We start from the raw sequence: 22,042 nt of genomic DNA, 5'->3' as shown, positions 1-22,042 counted from the left end.
GTCTCTCTTTTTGTCAGTTTCTTTATTCTCTGTCATTTGGTCTTCTATATCACTAATTCTCTCCTCTGCCTCATTTATCCTAACAGTAAGAGCCTCCATTTTTTATTGCACCTCATTAATAGGTTTTTTGGATTTCAACTTGGTTAGATTTTAATTCTTTTATTTCTCCAGAAAGGGATTTTATTTCTCCAGAAAGGGTTCCTCAAATATCTTCCATGTCTTTCTCAAGCCCAGCTAGCATCCTGAGAATTGTCATTCTAAACTCTAGTTCTAATATATTACCAATGTCCATATTGATTAGGTTCCTAGCCATCAGTACTGTGTCTTGTTCTTTTTTTTGTGTGGTGAGTTTTTCTGCCTTGTCATTTTATCCAGATAAGAATATATGAACAAGAGAATAAAATACTGAAAGGGTGGCAAAGACCCAGAAAAGTGTATGCTAACCAAATCAGAAGAGACCCAAAACTGGGGGGAGAAGATAGGGGAAAAAAGGAAATAGATATAAAAAAGTTAAAAATTAAAATATATATGTATATATATATATGTATATATATGTATATATATATATATATGTATATATATGTATATATATATTTTAGACTGGTGAATAGAACAGAGCCACCCACTTGATTTTGGATATATTCTTGTCTCTTAGAAGAAACCACCTCCCAACATTTAAAAGAAAAACTTATATATATATACACAAAAATAAGGGTAAACACGATGAAGGGATGGAATATGACTGTAAAGATGAAAATTAAGAAAAAATTCTTAAAAAGGAATTGATAGGATAAGTTGGTTGGAAAAAGAAAAAATAAGAGGAGAGAATGTGCTCAGGCTGGAGACTAGAACAAAGGCATGTGCTAGATTTAGGGTATATTTTGATCTAGTAGAAGAAATTGTATTCCAAAATTTTAGAGAAAAAACTATATACAAAAAATAAGGTTAAATACCAATGAAGGGATAAAATATGACTATAACAATGAAGTTTTAGAAGGATTTTTTTAGAAAGGCATTGTTATGATAAACTAGTTAAACGTTAAAAGAGGAAAGAGGAAAAGTTAAAAAAAATAGAATAAGGAAAAAATAAAATTAGAAAAAACATTTATCCAGGACTAAAGGATCATGACTAAAATCCATGAATTTTATGCGTTGCTTTCCCCTAGCTCTGGAGTTCTGCTCTTCTTCTTGATTGGTGAGCTTGATCTTGGCTGGATGTGTTTGCTGATCTTTTGGGGAAGGGGTCTTTTGCAGTGAGTATCAAATGTCTTTGCCTGAGATGGAATTGCACCACTCTTGCCTGGGGCCAGGCTAAGTAATCTGCTCAGGTTTGCTCTTAGGAGCTTTCCATGGAGCTTGAGAGGATGGGAATGAAGATGGTGACCTCCCAATCTCCAGCCCATAGTTGCTGAGAGCTCAGGGCCCCACTCTTCAGTGTGCCCTCAAAGCAAAACAGTCAATACTTCCCACCTCCCTGGTCTCTGGCTGTGCTCCATGCTCACCTGGCCTGTGACTGAGCATTTCTGTCTCTGGTGCATGGCCCATTTGGAGTCCTCAAACCCAGCAGATTCCTGCCACGTGCTCCCATGCCGCTCCTTCCAAAGGAGGAAGGTGAGTCTCTCTGGATCTGCCACTTATGGAGTCCCTGCTCAAAGAGCACTGGCTCAACTGTGCCTTGGATCACTGTTTAATGTAAACCTGAGCTGATAGCCCACTCTTCAGCCCCATCTCTGTAGCTGGCTTCCTTTCTTGGATACCTGGAAGCTCTGCCACACTCAGACACCCTGGTCTTTCTGTGACCCCATGGTACCTGAGACCACACTGTCCCCGTGAGGTCTCCACCCCTGCTTAGCCTCTGGAGTGATGTCCCTTAGTGGAGCAGACTTCTAAAAGTTCTGATTTTGTGTTCTGCTGCTCCACCACTTGCTGGAGAATGGCCCCTCCTGCCTCAGTCTATCTTCCCGTTGTTTTGGATTCACTTCTCCACCCGTCCTACCTTTCAGAAGGTGGTCGATTTTCTGTTCCTAGAATTGCTGCTCCTCTTCTATCTCTTGTTTAGTTTGTAGGTGTTCAGAATGGTTTGATAACTATCTAGCTGGACTCCTGGGTCCTGATGTCATTTCTGGCTGCTATTCCTCCGCCATCTTGATTCTCCTAGCGGCTCTTTAATTTCTTCCTATATAATATATGTAAGTTAGGAAATACTTAAAATACACTTCAGAGTTAGATGATCTCTTCAGGGTTTTCCCCAAGAGCTCTCTTGGGAAGAGGACATGAGGGGGAATATTTGGGTTTGAAGGTCTGTCAGATCAGAATTCCTGTCCCAGCTCCACTTAGTACATCTTAAATTTGCTGAACTTCCTGTTTTCATCAGCCAAATTGGCATATTAACACCTTCCCTGCAGAATTGTTCTGAGGATTAGAGCAATATTTCTTAACCTTGTCATTTTTTAAAATTATTCTTTTCATGGTTTATCACCATTGACATTTGGGACAGGATGATTGTTTGTTGTGGGGAGCTGCCCTGTGCTTTGTTGGATGTTGAGTGGCATCCATGGCCTCCACCCCTCCCACCCCCCACCCCACCCCATTGCATCTGTGACCATCAAAAATGTCACCAGACATTGCCAAATGAGGCCTGGGAGCAAAACCTTTCTTGGCCAAGAACCTTTGGATTGAAGATAAATTATACAGGGTACATAGTACTAGGCACACAGTGACATATCTTCAGTGAGCCAAAAGTGCTCAAATTTTTTTCTGTCTTGGTATAAGAGGAAAATTTTCTATGGATAAAGTTTCTGCAGGAACAAATCCCAGGGGGTACTCAGGGCCTTAGGAGCACATGGATTTTGAGATTCAGACATAAACTCTTTCAGTAGAACAAGTGGCCCGAAGCCATTGTCAGTTAGATATGCAAGACCCCTTCTCAAGGATGTCCTTGAGGCCTTGTGAAATCACCAGATGTGCATATTGTACTTGAAAGGCACTTATCAGATATGATTATTTAATTTTGAAATTAACATTGATTAAAAACACTAATTTGAAAGCACGAGTACAACTGGGGAAGAAAACAGTTCTTGGATGCTCTCTTTCTTCCGAGGTCTTTATTGTTTAGGTGGACAGAAAAATGGATTATTGTTAAGTGGAGTAATAGGAGTGGTGCATTCCTGACCCTGACAGCTCAAAAAAGTTGGCAGGTTTGTGTTGCTTTGTTTTTTGCCCCTGACAGGAATCTTTCCTGTCTTATTTTCTGGGGTTATCCTGAGATAACCCCAGAAAATAAGAATTTACTTAATTCCCTACCTTCATAAATAAAGCCTGATTTCAGTTAATCAAAGGTATTTGTATTCTCAGAAGCAAAATCCATTTGGTTGGAGATCTATTCAGGGTGCATTAAAATGACTAGTTTGTTTTGTTTTGTTTTAGTGAGCAGTTTGGGTGAGGGGTGGAGGGGAGGGGCAGAGGGAGGGAGGGAGGGAGTGATTCTCTAGCAGGCTTGCTGCCTAGCACAAAGTCTGACTCAGGGCTCGATCTCACAACCCTGAAATCATGACCTGAGCAGAAATCATGATAGGTGCTTAACCAACTGAGGAACCAAGATGCCTGTTTTTGTTTTTTTAAGTTTTTGTTTTTTTAATTTTATTTATTTGACACAGAGAGAGAGAGAGATCACAGGTAAGCAGAGTAGCAGGCAGAGAGAGAGAGAGAGAGAAGGGAAGCAGAATTTCCGCCGAGCAGAGAGCCCGATGCAAGGGTCGATCCCAGGACCCTGAGATCATGACCTGAGCTGAAGGCAGAGGCTTAAACCACTGAGCCACCCAGGCACCCCATGAGATGTCTGGTTTTTTTTGAAATAAACTCTGCACCTCGTGTGGGATTTGCACTGCTCATCCTGAGATTGAGTTGCATGCTTTACCAACGGAGCCAGCCAGGAATCCCTGAAATTACTAATTTTAATCAAGAGAAAATTTGGATTACATCAAGCAGTAATTATTTTCTTCATGTATATCATGTTTTGGGGAAATATTCCTTATTCATCCTGCTTAATGATTTTTAAGATGGAGATAAAATTTATCTCACATAAAAATAACCATTTTGGGGGCGCCTGGGTGGCTCAGTGGGTTAAGCCTCTGCCTTCAGCTCAGGTCATGCTCTCAGGGTCCTGGGATCGAGCCCCGCATCGCATCAGGCTCTCTGCTCAGTGGGGAGCCTGTTTCCTCCTCTCTCTCTGCCTGCCTCTCTGTTTCCTTGTGATTTCTGTCTGTCAAATAAATAAATAAATCTTAAAAAAAAAAAACAAAACCATTTTGAATGTAGTGTTGAATGACACATACTACATTCACAATGTCCTACAGCCTTCACCTCTCTCTAGTTCCAAGTTATTTTTTTATCACTTATATGGGACAATTTTAGTAGTTACATTTTTGAATTATATAAAATTCCACAGTCATTGCCTGAGTTACTCTCATAGGACATTGGGATGAGACACTGAAATTGTCTTGATACCAAGTACCTAAGAGGAATTAACATTGCAGTGATGAGCTTGTAACCCCAACCATAAAGTGACGACAACTTTGCAGACCTGTTTTATTTCTGTAGTTTCGTGCAGTTGGGTAAATATCCTTAGATCTTAAAGGTGTATTTTCCCAGTGAGTGTTGCGTCATGCTTTCCTTGGGCTCTGTAGGTAACGATACCAGGGCTTGCTTGGATGGCTGCTACATGCAGACTGTATATAAGTCTTCCAAATCCATAGTGGCTCAGTTGTGGGGTCCTTATTTAAGTATAGCCATGTTCTTTAGCTTTGTTTGCTTGAACTTGATAAGTGAATTTCAAAAAAGAGACTGCAGCCCATTGATGGTGGTTTTCGTTCCTCTTAGCGCTCCTGGAAGCCCAAGATGTGGAGCTTTACCTGAGACCCCTGAGAAGACATGTTCAGTATCTCCAGGAGACAGAATTCCCTCAGATCCATGTGCTCATCGCCCCGTTATTTCATACCACCTGCCTCATCTGGAGTCATTCCAAGTTTTATAATACTCCTGCTCGGATTATAGTCCTATTGCAAGAGTTTTGTAATCTCTTCATTAACCAGGTATGTGGCATTAAAAAAAAAAAAAAAAGAAGAAGAACCATCATTGCTATGTGGTAGGTTTTAATAAACCAATGACGAGCAAATAAATGTAGTCTTTAGTAAGAACACCATTTTCCTTTGTTTTTTTTCCAGAAAGGATCTTTATGGTAACAAAGACCAGGTGACTTTTTATTCTAAATGGCAGAAAAGCTCTGGAAATGCGTCCAGTGCATTCAAATGACAGTTTGTTACTGGATTAATACTCTACCTTTCTTCAAAGAGATTGAAGGCAGCTTCTAATAAAAGGCAGATAGGTAGGGCACCTCGGTGGCTCACGTGGCTAAACATCTGACTCTTGATTTTGGCTCTGGTCATGATCTCAGGGTTGTGGGATTGAGCCCTATTTCGGGCTCCAGCACTGGGCCTGGAGCCTGCTTAAGATTCTCCCTCTCCATCTGCCCCCCTGCAATTCCCCCTTCTCAAAAAATTAAATAAGAAAAGTCAGATAGACCTAGTCCCTTCTTCGCAGCTTTCTCTTTTGTTTCCACAGGAACACTAAATGATGGGAGACTTTTGGAAAATAAAGTAAGAGAATCTGGCTGAGAAAGAATGCTGAAAAGTGTAATGCAATTTATTAAAAAAACGGATTCAGGGTGCCTGGATTGGTCAGTGGGTTGAACCTCTCTGCCTTTCTGCTCAGCTCATGATCTCAGGGTCCTAGAATTGAGCCCCATATTGGGCTCTCTACTCAGCAGGGAGCCTTCTTCCCCCTCTTTCTTTGTCTGCCTCTTTGCCTACTTATGATCTCTCTCCCTCTGTTAAATAAATAAATAAAATCTTCAAAAAAATTGATTCATAGTTGACCTTTAACAATCTCAGGTTTATATTTGTTTCTCTATTCTTCACTTGGAAAATGTTTTTTAAAAATTGGACTGCATCCTTAAATATTCTGTATGAATTTTAATTCTTCATGTGCCCATAAAATCAGAGAATATTATATAATTTGAGAGCTAAAAGATAGTTGGAGGACACATAACCCCGTGGTTCTCATTTGGGGCTGTGTCTGAGTCTGCTTGAGCTGCTGTAATGAAATACCATAGACCGGGGTGGCTTTATTTTCAGAAATGGTTTTCTCACAGTTTCAGAGTTGGGGACTCAGATCAAAGTGTCAGTATGGCTGTGTTCTGTTGAGAGTTTTTTTTCCTGGCTTGCAGTCGCTGTGTTTTTCTCTGTGTCCTCACATGGGGTGGGGGTGGGAGAGCTCTTTTTCTCTTCTTACAAAGTCACAGCCCTATGACATGAGGGTCCTGCTCTTAGGACTCCATGTAATCATAATGATCTCCTAAAGACCATTTCTAGACAGTCACGTTGGTGAATAGGGCTTCAGCATATGGGCTTGGGAAGAGAGACTGTTCTTGGGGTAGCAAATTCCGTATGCAGGAAGTGTATCTGAACCACTAAGGAGTTCTTATAAAATGCCAGAGAAGCAGGATCTGTGTCTGTATGGCTTGGACTGCGAGTTGTTAAGGTTGCTTTCCATGAGAAGTGGATTGCCTCCAGCTGCAGTGGACAATCTGAAGGAGAAAAAAACAGTATAAATTCATGTTAACTGGAAAGTTAAGAATGCAGCGGCTTCTGGAACAGCTTGTTTCAGAGATCTCAGATGATAATTTCAAAGCTCGCTGCCATCCTCCATTTTGGTCGCTTTATTTTGGACTTTATTCTCATCACTTGTTAAGTAAGATGGCTTTTAGTACTCTAGATATGTCCCCTTTTCATAGAGTAACTTCCCTGGAAAGGGACTGTCCTTCTTGCTTAGTTCTGGTCCAGTGGGTTCTGATTCCATTCTGGGAGCAATCTTTGTGGCAGAGGAGATAGGCTACTTGGGACAGTTCTGGGTCACTTGCTTAGAGGAGGTTGGATGACTGTGATTGACCTAAATCTCAGATCTAGACTAATGCCTCCCAGTGGTGTTGACGCTGTGACTCACATGGAAAATAAAAATGCTTTACTGTACAGTTGGGTGAGTTGGAGAGCATTTGGAACCCTGGAAGTGTGGTCATAGACCAGGCGAACAGCTTGAAGCTTCTGCTGCACCAGGCCCTAGAGCCTTGCTGTTACAAGCAGTAGAGAGAACATGGTGGTAGGATGAACAGCAGTGGTTTGGGAACTGTATTTCAATCCAGTCTCTGATATTTTTTTAGACAAATTACCTGAGACTTGAAAAATGACATTATTTCCTGAATTACCCTGAGAATTTAGGGTGAAATCCAGATTAAAGAATGGGTCTCCTAACTTGTGAGATGGAGTTCAGTGGTGTGTGCATGTGCATGTGTGTGTTTCTCTCTGATTTTAAAGGGGTGGAGAATATGGAGAGGGACTTTGGCCTCAGACCAACCTGAATTCAATTTTAATCGGAATACTTAAAGCAGAGTGAAATTGGTTCTTGAGAACTCAGTTTCCATATCTGTAAGTGAGGGTAATGTCCAGTTCATGGGCTGTTTTGAGGATCAAGAGGTAACCTAAATGGAATGCCCAGTGTGACATTTAACAGGGGCTCAGTCGAAGCTAGTTCTAAGCTATTGACCTTCAAATTAGTTGCAGCTATTGGTGGGAGATAACAATGGATCAGTTCCTTGCTATATTCTCTCCTCTGGCTTTATTCTATTTCTTTCTTTGTTGGTCAACAAGTATGCTAGGTCCTAATGGCTTTGCATCTCCATGTTAAAGACCTTGATCCCTATTGAAAAGTCAGCAATGTATTCTCACAACTTCTGCTATACCCATTTTAAAGGATCCTCATCACATTTTAAGATTTACTAAAACTTAATGCTACAAAGCCCTGCTAATTTATCAACTCCAGAGGTGGTTATCTATTGCAGTAAGTAGCTTTTAGGAAGTCCTTTAAACCTGTGCTCCCTGGCCTCTAGTCTATGGCATGGCCAGTTTGCCAAGCTCCAAGCAAATAATGTAGCTTTCCTTGTTGCTTAGTGTTTCTGGCTTCTGTCCAAATGTTCTGATGACCTGATTTCCTTGATTCTCAAATGGACTTGGTAGTGAATGTGCCCCAACATGTTACGAATCACAAATCAGTAATGAGCCAACTTTCATACCTGGGTCCCCTGAAGAGCTGAATTCTCCCCAAGTCTTCCCCAGTGATCTGCTGTCTAGTTTATTTCTTATGTTAACAAGCAGTATATAGTGCCTTTTATTTGCGAGGAACTCTTCTAAGCCTTTACAAAAACTAAAAATGTAATTCCCTATCAATGCTGTGACATAGAGATGCTATTAGTAATTTGTTTTATAATTTAAAAAAAAATCCCTTGAACTCAAGAGAAGATAAATAGCTTTCCTAAGGTCACCCAGTTTTTTAAAGTGGCACAGTTTCTTAGCCATTACACTAGGCCCCATATTTTAAAATAACAGTTTTGATTTTTAATAACAATGTAATATGTGGTATTCTAATGATAATTGTAAAATATTTTCATTGTATATGATTTATAATAATAGAAATAGTCCTGCACATCGATCACCACAAAATTCAGCCTTTTTTATATTTCATATTCTCAAAACTTACTTGTATTTATGCATTTTATCACACATGTAATTATTTTTTTATTAGCTCCTTGAAAAATTATTTTATTGTTGGATATTTAGGCTGCTTCCAGTCTCCTCTGTTATACACAATATGCAGAAAACGACTTTTTATGAGAGTCCCTTTTTCGTTAACTTGGGTCATCAGTTTAATATAAATTCCTGGTAATGATCAAAGGGTGCAATGTTTTCATGATCCTTGAATAATTTTTGATATTTACAAATTTTTTTAAATGTTGTATCAATTACATTGCTATTACTGATGAGGGAGCATGAGGCTGGCTGAAGACAAAGCAAAAGCTGGCGCCTTGTACCCCCCCCATCCGCTTCCCCTCTGTCATATGTGTAGCATTCCTCAGGCAGCCCTGACTGCCATGAACAATAAGCAAATAGTTAACTTGCAGAGCTCACAATCCTGCTAGACAGGAATCTCCCTTGGCTTACAATTGTCCTAAATCTCACTAACAAAGACGATTGATAGCAGGATTGTGACACCCCACCAAAAAGTCTCCCAACTATCTTAATGTTAATGGCTGGTCTAAAGACAACATTGATCCAGCCGCCAGGGCAAAGCCTGGGACATCCTGGCACCTTGTAGGCCCTCTTTAGCATATGAAAACTCCACTGAAACCTCCCTTCCCCTCACCTTCCCCCAACTGCAGGGTACATAACTTGCCATCCCTCACAACCCGGGGCAGCCCCAGCTCTTCCTGCCCACGGGTCCTGTCCCCGTGCTTTAATAAACCACCATTTTGCACCAAAGATGTCTCAAGAATTCTTTCTTGGTCATCAGCTCTGGACCTCAGCCCACCAAACCTCACCTAGGTTCTAGAACTTCATCATATGGCGCCCAAACATGGGGCTGTGAGTCTTTACATTTGGAATCTGAGCTTTGGTGCAATATGTAAAACATTTTATTATAATTCACCAGCTTTGAACATTACCTCTTTTTTTTTTTTAAGATTTTATTTGAGAGCAAGAATGAGTGAGCATGAGTGGGGTGAGGGGCAGAGAGAGAAGAAGAATCTCCTCTGAGCAGGGAGGCCAATGTGGACTCCATCCCAGGAACCCGGATCATGACCTGAGCTGCAGGCAGATGCTTAACCAACTGATCCACCCAGGCACCCTGAGCACTACAATTTTTTTAAAAAATTGGGGCGATTTATTGGGTATATAGTGGTAGCATCGTGATTAATTTGTACCTTGCACAATTTTTTTTAAAGATTTTATTTATTTATTTGGCAGAGATCACAAGTAGGCAGAGAGGCAGGCAGAGAGAGAGGAGGAAGCAGACTCCCCGCTGAACAGAGAGCCTGATGTGGGACTCGATCCCAGGACCCTGAGATCATGACCTGAGCCGAAGGCAGAGGCTTTAACCCACTGAGCCACCCAGGAGCCCCAGTACCTTGCACAATTTATGTCATTACACATTTTGTGTTTTTTATAATTTTATAATGTAGCTTTCATGTACTTTGTATATACTTTGAATATACTTTGTATATACTTTGAATCTATTGACCTTTAAGTGTTTATGAAACATTTGAACCCTTGCTGTGTTCAAACATCAGAGGTAACTTGGCATGCTATCATATGTATTTGACTAATACATCAATGCAATCGTTTTAATTTCTGTGGTATTTTAAAATTTTAGAAAAGTATTATTTAAATTGAGGAGGTCTCGCTTAAATTTCGGTGTTCTACCCTCCACTGAAAAGTTAGAGATCTCACAGCACTGGCTGTGTCATGGCCATTTGCACAGTCTGTTATAGGAGCTTTGGGTACCCCTTTGGAAAGGTCATGTGCTGTCTAGATGACTATGGTCTCCACCATTTGCTGTTATTCCTGGTTGGTTCCATTCATTTTCATTCTATGACCGATCTTTCTAGGCATTCCAATTTCAGATCTTTTTTATTTTAGAAGTAAATATGTTTCTCTTCCCTTGTTTTCTAACAGTGGCCATTAACAGTCATTTAGGCTGGATTTATAAAAGGCATCATCTCTTCATCTGGCCACCTGGCCACCTCAGTTGATGGCACACCGGAGTTTTGATAATGGGGTCTTTTTTTTTTTTTTAATGGCTTGCTTCTTTTCTCTGGTAACCTGACTCCATTCCCTATTTTTTGTACCTCATTACTACTCTAGGCCCACCACTCTGTTTCATGGCTCGGTATCTCCTTGTCGATATTTTCTTAAAGATCCTAGATGAAGAGGCGTGCCCAGGTGGCTCAGTCTGTTAAGCATCTGCCTTTGGCTCAGGTCATGATCCTAGGGTCCTGGGATGGAGCCCCACATCAGGCTCCCTGCTCAGGTGGGAGTCTGCTTCTCTCTTGACCTCTGATGTTCCACCCTGCTTTTGCTCTCTCTCTTTCTCTCTTGGTCAAATAAAATAAAATAAAATCTTTGTCAAAAAAGATCCCAGGTGAAAAAAAGTTTTAAGTGTGAGAGGTCAGCTTGGAAAAGAGATGTCGTGTTTGAGCAAAAATAAGAATCCATAAAAGCACATTTTAAAAAAGCAGCTGAGAGATAGGCATCTAGCTAACATAGTCTTGCAGATAAATTGCTTAATTAATAATTGATTAATTGGCTTACTGATAAATTGGTTAGCAGTATTTTAGTGTATAAGGTCTCTGAGTGGGGACCAGTTCATCCTAAATCCCATGGGTTTTTGGTGTATGCTGAGACCCTTGAGTATGAGAGAATAGAGTACTCATGGTCAGGCGTGCTCCAGAGTGTTGCTGTAGGAAGCAGAAAAGAATTCAGAGTTTAAGAGCTAAGAGGAATTTTGAGATTTACTTAATTCATCTCGCTCCTTTCATAGATAAGGAAACTGAGATCCTCTGAGATAATTTAGCTAATATCACAAAAGCAGTTAGTAGCCCCTAACTGGATCATAACTGCCTCCTGCTGATCGCTTTTACCTCACACACCCTGCTGCCCATTGAAATGATATAGACTAGATTTTCTTAGGGTATTTAGTACTATGAGTACTATATCCTTGTCTTTGGGAGATTAATTGCTGTGATTGTGTCATTTGTGCGAAGGTCCATCAGGAAGAATAAGAATGAAAATAAGAACAGCTTGCCTGGACGTTAAGTTAGATGCAGGTAATTAAGTCACTGGGGGCTTCTGAAACAGAGAAGGCAATTGAGTCATTGCCACAGATTTTTTTTTTTTTTAAGCTTCCTGAAAGGACACAGGGCACATTTTTTATAAAGAGCACACAAAGATAAAGGTCTCTGGAAATCCTAGCTTGTACCAAAATGTTGACTCCTTTATAACATAAGGGATTACTGGTGGTTCTCTTCAGTGTTCTCTGTGCAGTGTTAGCAGCATACAGGCCATGTATGCTCTTCTGGGCAGCTGCAGTGGGAAGTAAGAGCACAGATGGGTGATCTACAGCTCAAACTCAAAGAATTCTAATCTGTAGGGGTTTTAGAAGCTAAACATGAGTTTCTTACTTACAAATTATGGCACAGTCTATATTACATGTAAAACTGTGACCATTAATGGGGGAAGAATACTATGTCTACATTTAGAAAAAAATCCTTCCATCTGTAGTGAACTCAATGGCTTTCATTACGTACTCGACTGGGATAGGTAACAACTTTCTAAGCAACCACCACATTCAAGGAACAAAATTTAAGCCTATGATTTATGTGAGTTGAAGATGCTTCGGGAAGAAATAGTGTACAAAAGAGCCTATCGAATTTATATTTTCTTGAAGTCCTTAAGGAGGGAAATTCTGAATATTCCTAACAAATATGGGTAGGGAAGGTCTGGAAGGTACCTAGATGTGACTGTCCTATGAGAAATTGACCAGTGTACATGAATCTGCTACTAGAGTCTTTTTTTTTTTTTTTTAAATAACTAGTTTCCATGCTGAACATGGGGCTTGAACTTTTGCCTCAGATCAGTGGTCATGTGCTCTACTGACTGAGCCAGCCAGGTGCCCCTGCATGGGTCTTTCTTTTAAAAAACCCCTCTTACCTTTCCATTTCCTCTACTTAAAACTCATTATATAGCATTATTTTCACTAGATTTTATGTCCTGTAATGTTAGTAGAAGAGATGCTTGCTACCATAAGAAAATTGCTGGTGTGACCCTTAACTATATGAGCTCTTTCTCACCTTTACAGATGACCCACTGCTACCAGGTAAGGTGACCGTAGTTTTTAAAGCCCATGGTCTTCAAGAGTTCCCCTTCTGGTTTGTGTATTTCTTTATATGAAGGAAAAATTAAGCAGAATATTTGTAGTGAGAATACCCATGCAAATGCTCATTATACAGTTGTCATACCTGCAAAGCTTAGCAAAAACTTAGTCATTGCTAGAAAGTGTATTTGGAAATTGTACAGTCTCCTGTATATCTACAGGATATACAGGATTCTAATGTATACAAGTATGTCATTGAAAACCCAGTGTCAAAAAAAAAAAAAGAAAGAAAGAAAGAAATCCCAGTGTCTGAATTTTTAGAATTTTTTGTCTCACAGCATTGCTAGCCCAATTCTAAGGATGTATCATTTAAAACATGCGTTGAGGGGCGCCTGAGTGGCTCAATCCACTCCATGTCTCACTCTTGGTTTCTGCTCAGGTCATGACCTCAGGATCATGAGATCCTGCCCCAGGCCAGGCTCAATGTGGAGCATTCTTGTCCCTTTCCCTCTGTCCCTCTACTTCCCCCCAGTGCTTCTCACTCTCTCAAATAAAATCTTAAAAAGCAAAAAAAAACCCCAAAAGATTGAGGGGTACCTGGGTGGCTCAGTCTGTTAAGTGTGTCTGCCTTCTTCCTGGTCATGATCCTGGGGTCCTGGAATTGAGCCCCATGTTGGGCTTCTTGCTTAGCGGGGAGCCTGCCTCTACCTCTCTTCTGAGCCTCGGCACATGCTTTCTCTTAAGTAAATAAACACAATCTTTAAAAAAAAAGATTCATTGAAAAAAATCCATTGAAACAGGTGTTTTCACTAAAAAACCTTTTTTTAAAACATATTTTTGATCAGAGTTTCCTTTTATTAAAACCTAGGCAATAGCTTATCTTTCACCTGAAGACCTTTTGAAAGGAGAAGTTGAAGACTCTTTGGAAAAGATTCAGGTGGCCATTAACATCTTAAAGACTTTCAAAAAGTCTTTTTTTGACTACAGAAAAGAATTGGCAAGCTATTTTAAGGGAAACAAGGAGCTAAAACCGTGGGATTTCCAGTCTCAACTGGTGTTTTGTAGATTTGACAAATTTCTGGACCGTTTCATGAAAATAGAGGTATTTATTGACTTGTGATTTATTTGTATTGTGGATGGATTAAAAAATCTTGTTTTCTGTATCATTTGGGAGATAGTTTATTCTGTTTGGGTGGGAGAGAGGAAGGTCTCCTTTCTGGATTATTATGAAGTGCTGACAAGGCCAGTGCTGTTAAGGCTGTTCTTATAAACTTTACTTTGATTTCTTTCTTTTCTTTTTTAAATTCATTTTTTATTCTTTTAGTATACTGAACAAAAGTGAGACTCTCTTATGTATTAGTGATCTTTGACTTCTAACTTAATAAGCTCTTGGAAGACCATTGTAAAACAAAAATCTCTACTCTACATGAAAAACCTATTTGATTACCTAAAATGCCATACTATCTTTCAGAATATTAATATATGGACTATAAAAATACTAAAGCCCATCGTAAAAAAAAAGAACATGGAAATATGTGCTGTGTGTAAATAGTTTTTCAGATACTTTAAAAACAAACAGTGAATACACGCATGTACAAACATTCACACACGTAGTTGGAGCCAACTGGCTAAGCGTTTTTTTAAAGCAGGGGATCTAGTGGCAGTGCCTTCAGCTCTTTGTAAAACTCTTTCAAGTTTGGACTTTCTTGTTATCATAAAATTTGTTGTATTTCATCCAAAATTAGAACTGCGTGTTTTGAAAATTCCCATCCCTTAATCAGCCTGAATGCCTCTCAAAGTCTAAGAGCTAAATGCCTAACTAGGGGCGACTGGTCCCCTTTCCTTAACAGTCTTCTGCCCCCTCTCAGTACGGGAGGTAATTCACTGCAAAATGGAAGCTGCAGATAGGATTTTAGATATGACCTTGGGATCTGAGGTAGGATTAGAAGGATGTAAAAGTACAGAATCATATGTTTAGCTCTGCTAAAGTAGGTATTGCCTGGACTGCTGGAAAATTCTTAGGAAATGTGAAAATGGGAATATGATTTTAAAACCAGTAACTTTGTTCATTTAAATCATTTATAATTTTCTGTCATGTAAGTGTCCATTAAATCACTCATTTTTTTTGAATACTTGAAAGAGTTTCATCTTTGCAACTTTAAACTGCTCCCGTCCTGTTTGAGGTGGTGGAAAGATCTTTATTATACTGTGTTTTTACCAAGGATATATTTGTCACCATATTGGAATTTGAAAAGCTGGAAAGACTTGAATTTGGTGGTACCAAAGGAGCGATTTTAAATGGACAAATCCACGAGATGATGGAAGAATTTATGGAACTATGTGAAGTTTTTAAACAGAGCACTTATGACCCATCTGATTACAATGATACGGTAATATTATACCTTTGCATTTCATTGCATAGAACCTTATAATTTTAAAGCTAGAAAGGATGGAAGGTCAGAGTGGTAATGGGTTCCGCCTTGTAGAATCTCTCTAGGATGAAAGAGGTTAAATGACTTGCCCCAAGTCTCTCATTTACTTAGTGGTAGATCAGGGACTGGAACTTAGGCCTTTGTATTTAGAAGTTGAGAACATTGACAGCTGTTTCTAATGTAACAGTGGACTCAGTCAGGATTTGTTTCTGGCTTATGTGTACTTTGAAAAGGAAGTTTTCAGATTAACTCATTTCTGTATGACTGATGTCTCTGAAATTTGTGTGTTTTATTTTGTCCTTTTCTTGAATCACCGGATTATTTTTTGGTCTATTTGAACATTCCATTTCAGGCTATTCACTATATATATTATGAAGATGTATATTGTCTCTCACATATTTTTGCTTTCTTCTTTAGTGTTCTTTGTAGTTTCATAATTTCAGGCTCAAGGAAATACAGGGAAGCTTTCAGATGTAGGTGCTTCTGTTTTCTGCCACTCCCAGTGTGTTAGTGGCCAGGGAGTTGCCTGGGAGGCTCCCTGCAGCTCTAGGATAAGAATAGCTTCATTTCAGTTGTCGGCCATGAGCGGTGAAGTCTGGGTACTAAAAAAAGAAAAGAAAAAAAAAAAGGATTTCACTCTTGTCTTCTTTTTTTTATACAGAATGTGAATTTCTTCACTGTTGTGCTTATATTTGGTCAAATAATGGGTTATGTGTAATGCACAAGTGCAGTGAGTTAGCTTTATTAAAGCCAAGGTCAGCAGACTTAATCCTTTTGAACTCTAGTCCGCTTTTGGGGAGTGGAAGTAACGGCAAGAGGATGCAGCTGTTATGTGTCCTGCTATTTTGTGCAAAAGTAGGAGGAACCTAGGACCCTGGTGAGTAAGAGCCTGAGCTCATCTCCAGAGCCTGTAAGATGTCTGTCCCACGTGGTGGGCATTCCAGGAATCTGGATGGAATAGAACTCTTGCAGCTTAGCTCTCCTGAGCAACTTGGCAGAGGAGTGTGAGACCCACCGCGCAGGGAATCCTCGGGTGCACCTGAGTAGCTAAATCTGGATTTCCCCATGGTGGGAAAATTTCTCCCCAGGGGTTGGAGAAGGAGGTGAGGTTTAGCTGATGTCACTACCTTGGCAATGCCAGAGGTCCTGAATTTATCCCTCTGTCTTCCCAAAGCCTGGCACAGTTGCAAACAAGGAGGAATACAATATTCATTTGCTCCTAACATACGTATTTACTTAGTATTTGTATTTTGGTATTGAGTATTTTGAAGTCCTATTCATTTTGTGAGTAAAATGGGCAAGGCTTACTCCTTTATTTATTTATTTAGAAAGATTTATCTATTTCTATTTAGAGAGAGTGCACACACAAGCAGAGGGAGGGTCAGAGGGAGATGAATAGAGAGAATCTCAAGTAGACTCCCTGCTGAGTACAGAGCCTACCACAGGCCCCTTGGTCTCACAACTGCAAGATCATGCCCCAAGCCCAAAACAAAGAGTGAGATCCCCAGCCAGCTGCATCCCCCAGGTGCCCCCGGGCTTACTTCTGATGTCCGTGTCTGGGTTGAGACGTTAATAACCTGCCCTTGAAGTTCTTCATCCTCTTCTCTGGGTATTTCTCTTTAGAAGAGAACCTAGAAGCTCCTTGACTTTGGCCCTTCCTTAAAATTAAAATACTAATTAACTAAAAGTTCATTTAATTGCTTTTCTTATGTTGAAGAGTTTTGCCTTTTGTTTCTTTTGAAGATTTTATTTATTTGTTAGAGAGAGAGACAGAAAGTGCAAAAGCAGGGGCAGTGGAAGGCAGAGGGAGAAGTAGGCTCTCTGCTCAGCAGGGAGCCCGATGCGGGGCTCAATCCCAGGTCGCTGGAATCATGACCTGGTTATCAGTATTGCCTCAGAATGTTGCAATGATTATGTATTTTTAGCTTAATAAGCTTTATCTGGGGCTTTTTAGCTGAATTCATTGTATTGATTTTTATGATGAATTCAGTTGGTAATTTTTAGGAGACATTTTCTGAAATTATTTCCAGCCTAGTATATTCATACAGTCATATCGACATGCCCACTGCATGCCCTTCTCTTCCCACTGCATATGCTTTTGCATGTTCCCTGGTCCCCAGTTAATATACACGAGCACTAACATAGCAGTTGATTGTATCATGACTTTAGTATAATAATGGTTCAAATATATTTCAGTAAATTAAAGAAATAATTGCTGATTTGCATTTGGATGTACTAGTATTTGTTTCTTTCAATCACTTTCAAGCCTATAATCAGGCAAAAGAGGTGTGCCACTGTGGTCCATTTATAGAACATAGGGATTTTCTCAGGCATATCCTTAAAAATATTTCTAGGTTTCTCAATTAATTTTGAATAGAAAGATCACTTCAGGCATTTCTTTGGCTTCTTCCTATGGAATTTTGAGATTTAGACAATAAAAGGGAGAGACTTGGATTATTTATTTTGTTGAAATTGATTTGACATTTAACATCGTGTAGATTTAAGGTATACAACTTGTTAATTTCAGACATTTTATATATTGTGATACTGTCATTGTAGTGAAAACCACCACCTCTCTCACACCACGTAGTTATATTTTCTTTTTAGTGGTTGGAATCATTATGTTCTAGTCACTTAGCAAGTTTGATATTAAATGAATATAGACACAACAAGTATTGTATTAAAATAACAAACTTGCTAAGAGATTTGCTTTATTAGTTGTATTTAATAGCTAGTCAGATCACTTCAGCCCCAGCAGCTTTCGTTTGTTGACATTTTGAGGTGTTACTTGCGTAGTTATCTGGAGAATTTTCTTTAATCAGGGGTAGTGGCTATTTGTGAGAGGAATGTCCTGGCTCCACTTAGTTAGTCTCTGTTCATCAGAGTCCATTAATATTTACTGAGTAATCGCTAGGTACCAGGAGTTATGCCGAATCTTCACACATTCCTGTTTCTTTCTCACTATAATCCTGAGAGTGATGTTGTGGTGGATAACAAGCAAATTACCTGAGACTCCACGGTCCCCTGGGAGGGGACCCGGCTCCAGCCCCGAACTCTGAAGCCCATGCCAGTGCTCTCCCCTGTGCCTCTCTGACTTCAGTATTTGCCTCCTTGTTGTCTCCTCATTGAAATGAAGGGAATAAGTTCATCTGGGCAAGGGGGGGGTGGTGCTGTGTTTGGAGGAATCAACCTGAGCGCCTGTGCCCCAAGGTGAGCTGATCCCAAGATACAGTATCTTTTGCTTCCAGTCTGTCTTTATACCAGAATCTAAAATACATTTTCCAAGTTGTTCTTTAGTTAATCCATACTAGGTTGTATTCCAGTTCCTACAGTTCATCCTCTGTTCTGCTCTAGCCTACCGAATGATTAATTCTTCTATTACTGTATGTAGCATTTTCTAATTTTAGTGATAAAACTTGTTAGCCATCTACAGGATTTTCCTATGTCTCACCTGCTTATTTTTCGAGATAAAATTTATTCTTTAAAAGCATGACACTATTTTGAAAACATATCATGCAAAAAGTCTCCTCCTTCTTATCCTGCTGTCTTATTCCTTAATTTTCCACTTTTTTCTCCCCTAAGGCATCTACCATTAGGAGTTTCTAGTATAATATTCCAGCGATACTTGGTTCATGCACTAGCAAATCCATGGGTGGGTTCTCTTGCATTCTGCTTTTGCACAGATAGCCTTCTTTACACACCACTTACACCTTGCTTTCCTCACTTAATGTATTTTGGCAGTCATTTTGTATCACTACAAAGGCATTGCCTACTTTTTAAAGAATTGCATCTTATTCCATTGTATTTATGACTATTTATTTTTAAATGTTAAAGTAGTAGATAACATTCTTTAAAGATACATTTAGGAACTTCTGCTTCTGAGAAGATGAAATAGACATACTTTTCCATATACCTTTTAGTAAGTAGGGCTAAAGCATTTTTATATAAAATTGTTACCTGAAATTTACCTAGACATGGGACTGGATACACTGGCAACCTGGAAACACCAATGAGCACAGACATAACTTGCCCCAGTAAAAGCCTGATCTCTATTAAGAAGGGAGAAACATAGTAAGAAAACTTGTAGACCTAATCTCTCTAGTTCAGCCAAACCCTACAGAAGAAACTGTGTCCTACCCCCATTCATGCCAGCAAAGACCGAGTGGGAAGCCTAGACTTAAAATCAGTCTGGGGATGCCTAGGTGGCTCAGTCAGTTAAGCATCTTCCTTTGGCTTAGGTCCTGATCCTGGGGTCAAGTCCCACTTTGGGCTCCCTGTCCCTTCTTGCCTGCCCCTCCCCCTGCTTGTTCACTTTCTCCCCCTCTTTCTTTCCTTCTGTCTGTCTCTTTCTCTGGCAAATAAATAAAATCTTAAAGAAGTCTGTAACAGGTGCCTCAGCAACCTCCCACCCCCACCGGGATGGTGCCAGAGATTGGGTAATTGGAGAGCTGTGATTGTCGTCCTGCCTGGATACTAAAGAGCTCCCACTTTGTGGTGTCAGTGGAGACCCCATGAGAATCCTGGACTTTCTTCCTCATCCAGTAACATATTAACCCCACTGGGGTAGTGTCAGAGGAATCCTGCTGGAGAGTCAGAACTTTGACCATGGCCAAGTGGTAACCAAGTCACCTGCACTGGCATCAGTGGAGACCACATGGGGAACTTGAATACCCAGTTATGGTAAAGAGCTCCCCACACTTCGGTATCAACCAATGCCAAGGGAGAACCTGGATGTCTATCTCTACATGAGGCTGGAGCAGTATTGGAGAAAATCAGCGAAAACAAGTTTCAAGATCCAGTGTCTCATAATATGAAAGTGTCCAGAGTCCATTGAAAATGACTTATTATACCAAGAGCCAGGAAGGTCTCCTCTGAATGAGAAAGATCACTAATAGATGGCAACATGGAGATGACAGAGATGTTAGAATTCTCTTACGGATTTTAAAGAGCCAGGCTAAAAATGCTTCAATAAGTAATTATGAACATGCTTGAAACAAATGAAAAAACAGCCTCAGTAAAGAAATATAAAGTTTCAACAAATAGATGATAGAATGAATGAATTTTAGAGCTGAAAACAGAACAAAATATGAAGCACTGGGATTTGGAATTCTGTGGCAGAATGGAGGAATAAAGAATTCACACACCGGAGCCACCTGGGTGGCTCAGTGGGTTAAGCCTCTGCCTTCAGCCCAGGTCATGATCTCAGGGTGCTGGGATCAAGCCCTGCATCAGGCTCTCTGCTCGGCAGGGAGCCTGTTTCTCCCTCTCTCTCTGCCTGTCTCTCTGTCTACTTATGATCTCTCTCTCTCTGTCAAATAAATAAATAAAATCTTAAAAAAGAAAACCAAACACACACTGGAAGGTAGAGCAATAGAGACCCCTCAGTCTGAACACTAGGGAGGGCTAGAGAAAGAGAAAGAGCAGAGCCTCCGGGGCTTGTGGGAGTGTACCAGACCTAGCATTTGTGTCACTGGACACCGAGAAAGACCGTGAAGCTGAAGGTCTCAAAGAGATAATGGCTGAGAACTTGCTGACTTTGATGAGATAGAAAACTACAGATTCAAGGAAATAAGAACTCAAAGGTAAATCCAAGGAACAACCCAGAGAATTCTGTGCCAAGAGACTTAATTAAACTTTAGAAAACAGAAGACAAAAAAATCTTCAAAGCAACAAGGAAAGTCTTGCCTAAGGGGAAAGATGATTTGAATGACAGGGAATTTCTAATCAGAAATCATGGGGGCCAGAAGGAAATGGCAAAATATTTTTCAAGCCCTCAAAGAAAAAATCCATTAACTCTGAGTTCTCTATCCAGTGAAAAACACCCTTCAGGAATTCAGGACAAATCAAATTCTCAGAAGCACAAAAGACCAAGAGAATTTGTCGTGAGTAGACAACCTAGGAGAACAACTGGAAGAAGTTCTTCTCACAGAGAGGAAATGATAAAATGGGGAGCCATGGGACCCCAGGAAGAACATGGTAAGGGAAAATATGTGTAAAAATAAAAATCCTTGTCTTCTTGCGTTTTCTAAATTGTTTGACAGTGAAAGCAAAAACTAGAACACCGGTTTTAAGTGTATGTGCTGAAAATATTTAAGACAATTGTATTTTAAAAGAGCATGAAGGGATCAAAATGGAGGTGAGGTTTGTTCTGTTTTTGCCTCTTTAAAAATTGTGGTAAGACATGTTTTACATTTTACTTTTGTGTCCATTTTTAACTGTCCGGTTAAATGGCATTAAGTATATTCACAGTGTTGTACAATCATCAGTGTTATCCACTTCTGGAACTTTTTATCATCTCGCATGAAAACTCTACCCATTAAATGGCCACTCTTCCTTGCCTCCTCCTCCTCTCAGTCTCTGGTGGTCCCTAGACTGCTTTTTGTCTCTGGACATGTTTATTTTATATATCTCATATTAGTGGACTGATACGATGTCTTTTGTGTTTGGCTTATTTCACTTAGCATAATGTCTTCAAGGTTCATCCAGTTACAGCCTGCGTTGAAGTTTCATTTTTTTCAAGGCTAGATAATATATGTAAATGCTGAAATTCATTTATTGATGAACACCTGGGTTGTTTCTATCTTTTGGCTCTTGTGAATAATGGTGCTATACACAATAGTATATTAAGTATTTGTTAATCCTTTCTCTTCTTTGGGGTATATACCTAGGATTGAGATGATTGGTTGTGGGGCTCCAGGGTGGCTCAGTTGGTTAGGTGTCGGACTCTCACTTTTGGCTCAGGTCATGATCTCAGGGTCCTAAGCCTGAGCCCTGACTGGGGTGCTTAGTGGGGAGTC

At 40.0% G+C, this 22,042-nt stretch overlaps 1 protein-coding gene across 1 annotated transcript in view; it reads left to right on the top strand.

The window, feature by feature from the left end:
- The window catches only part of DNAH11 (dynein axonemal heavy chain 11), a 294,718-nt gene that overhangs the window by 17,389 nt on the left and 255,287 nt on the right, over positions 1-22,042 (top strand). Inside the window, exons 6-8 of the mRNA XM_059397525.1 lie at positions 4,879-5,090; positions 13,682-13,915; positions 15,036-15,203. Of these exons, the coding sequence (XP_059253508.1) occupies positions 4,879-5,090; positions 13,682-13,915; positions 15,036-15,203 (614 nt within the window). The remainder of the gene's footprint in view (positions 1-4,878; positions 5,091-13,681; positions 13,916-15,035; positions 15,204-22,042) is intronic.

The sequence above is a fragment of the Mustela nigripes genome, chromosome 4 (genome assembly GCF_022355385.1).
Source record: "Mustela nigripes isolate SB6536 chromosome 4, MUSNIG.SB6536, whole genome shotgun sequence".
Taxonomy (NCBI): domain Eukaryota; kingdom Metazoa; phylum Chordata; class Mammalia; order Carnivora; family Mustelidae; genus Mustela; species Mustela nigripes.
The sequence above is the reverse complement of the archived record's forward strand: the minus strand, read 5'-3'. Positions and strand labels throughout refer to the sequence as shown.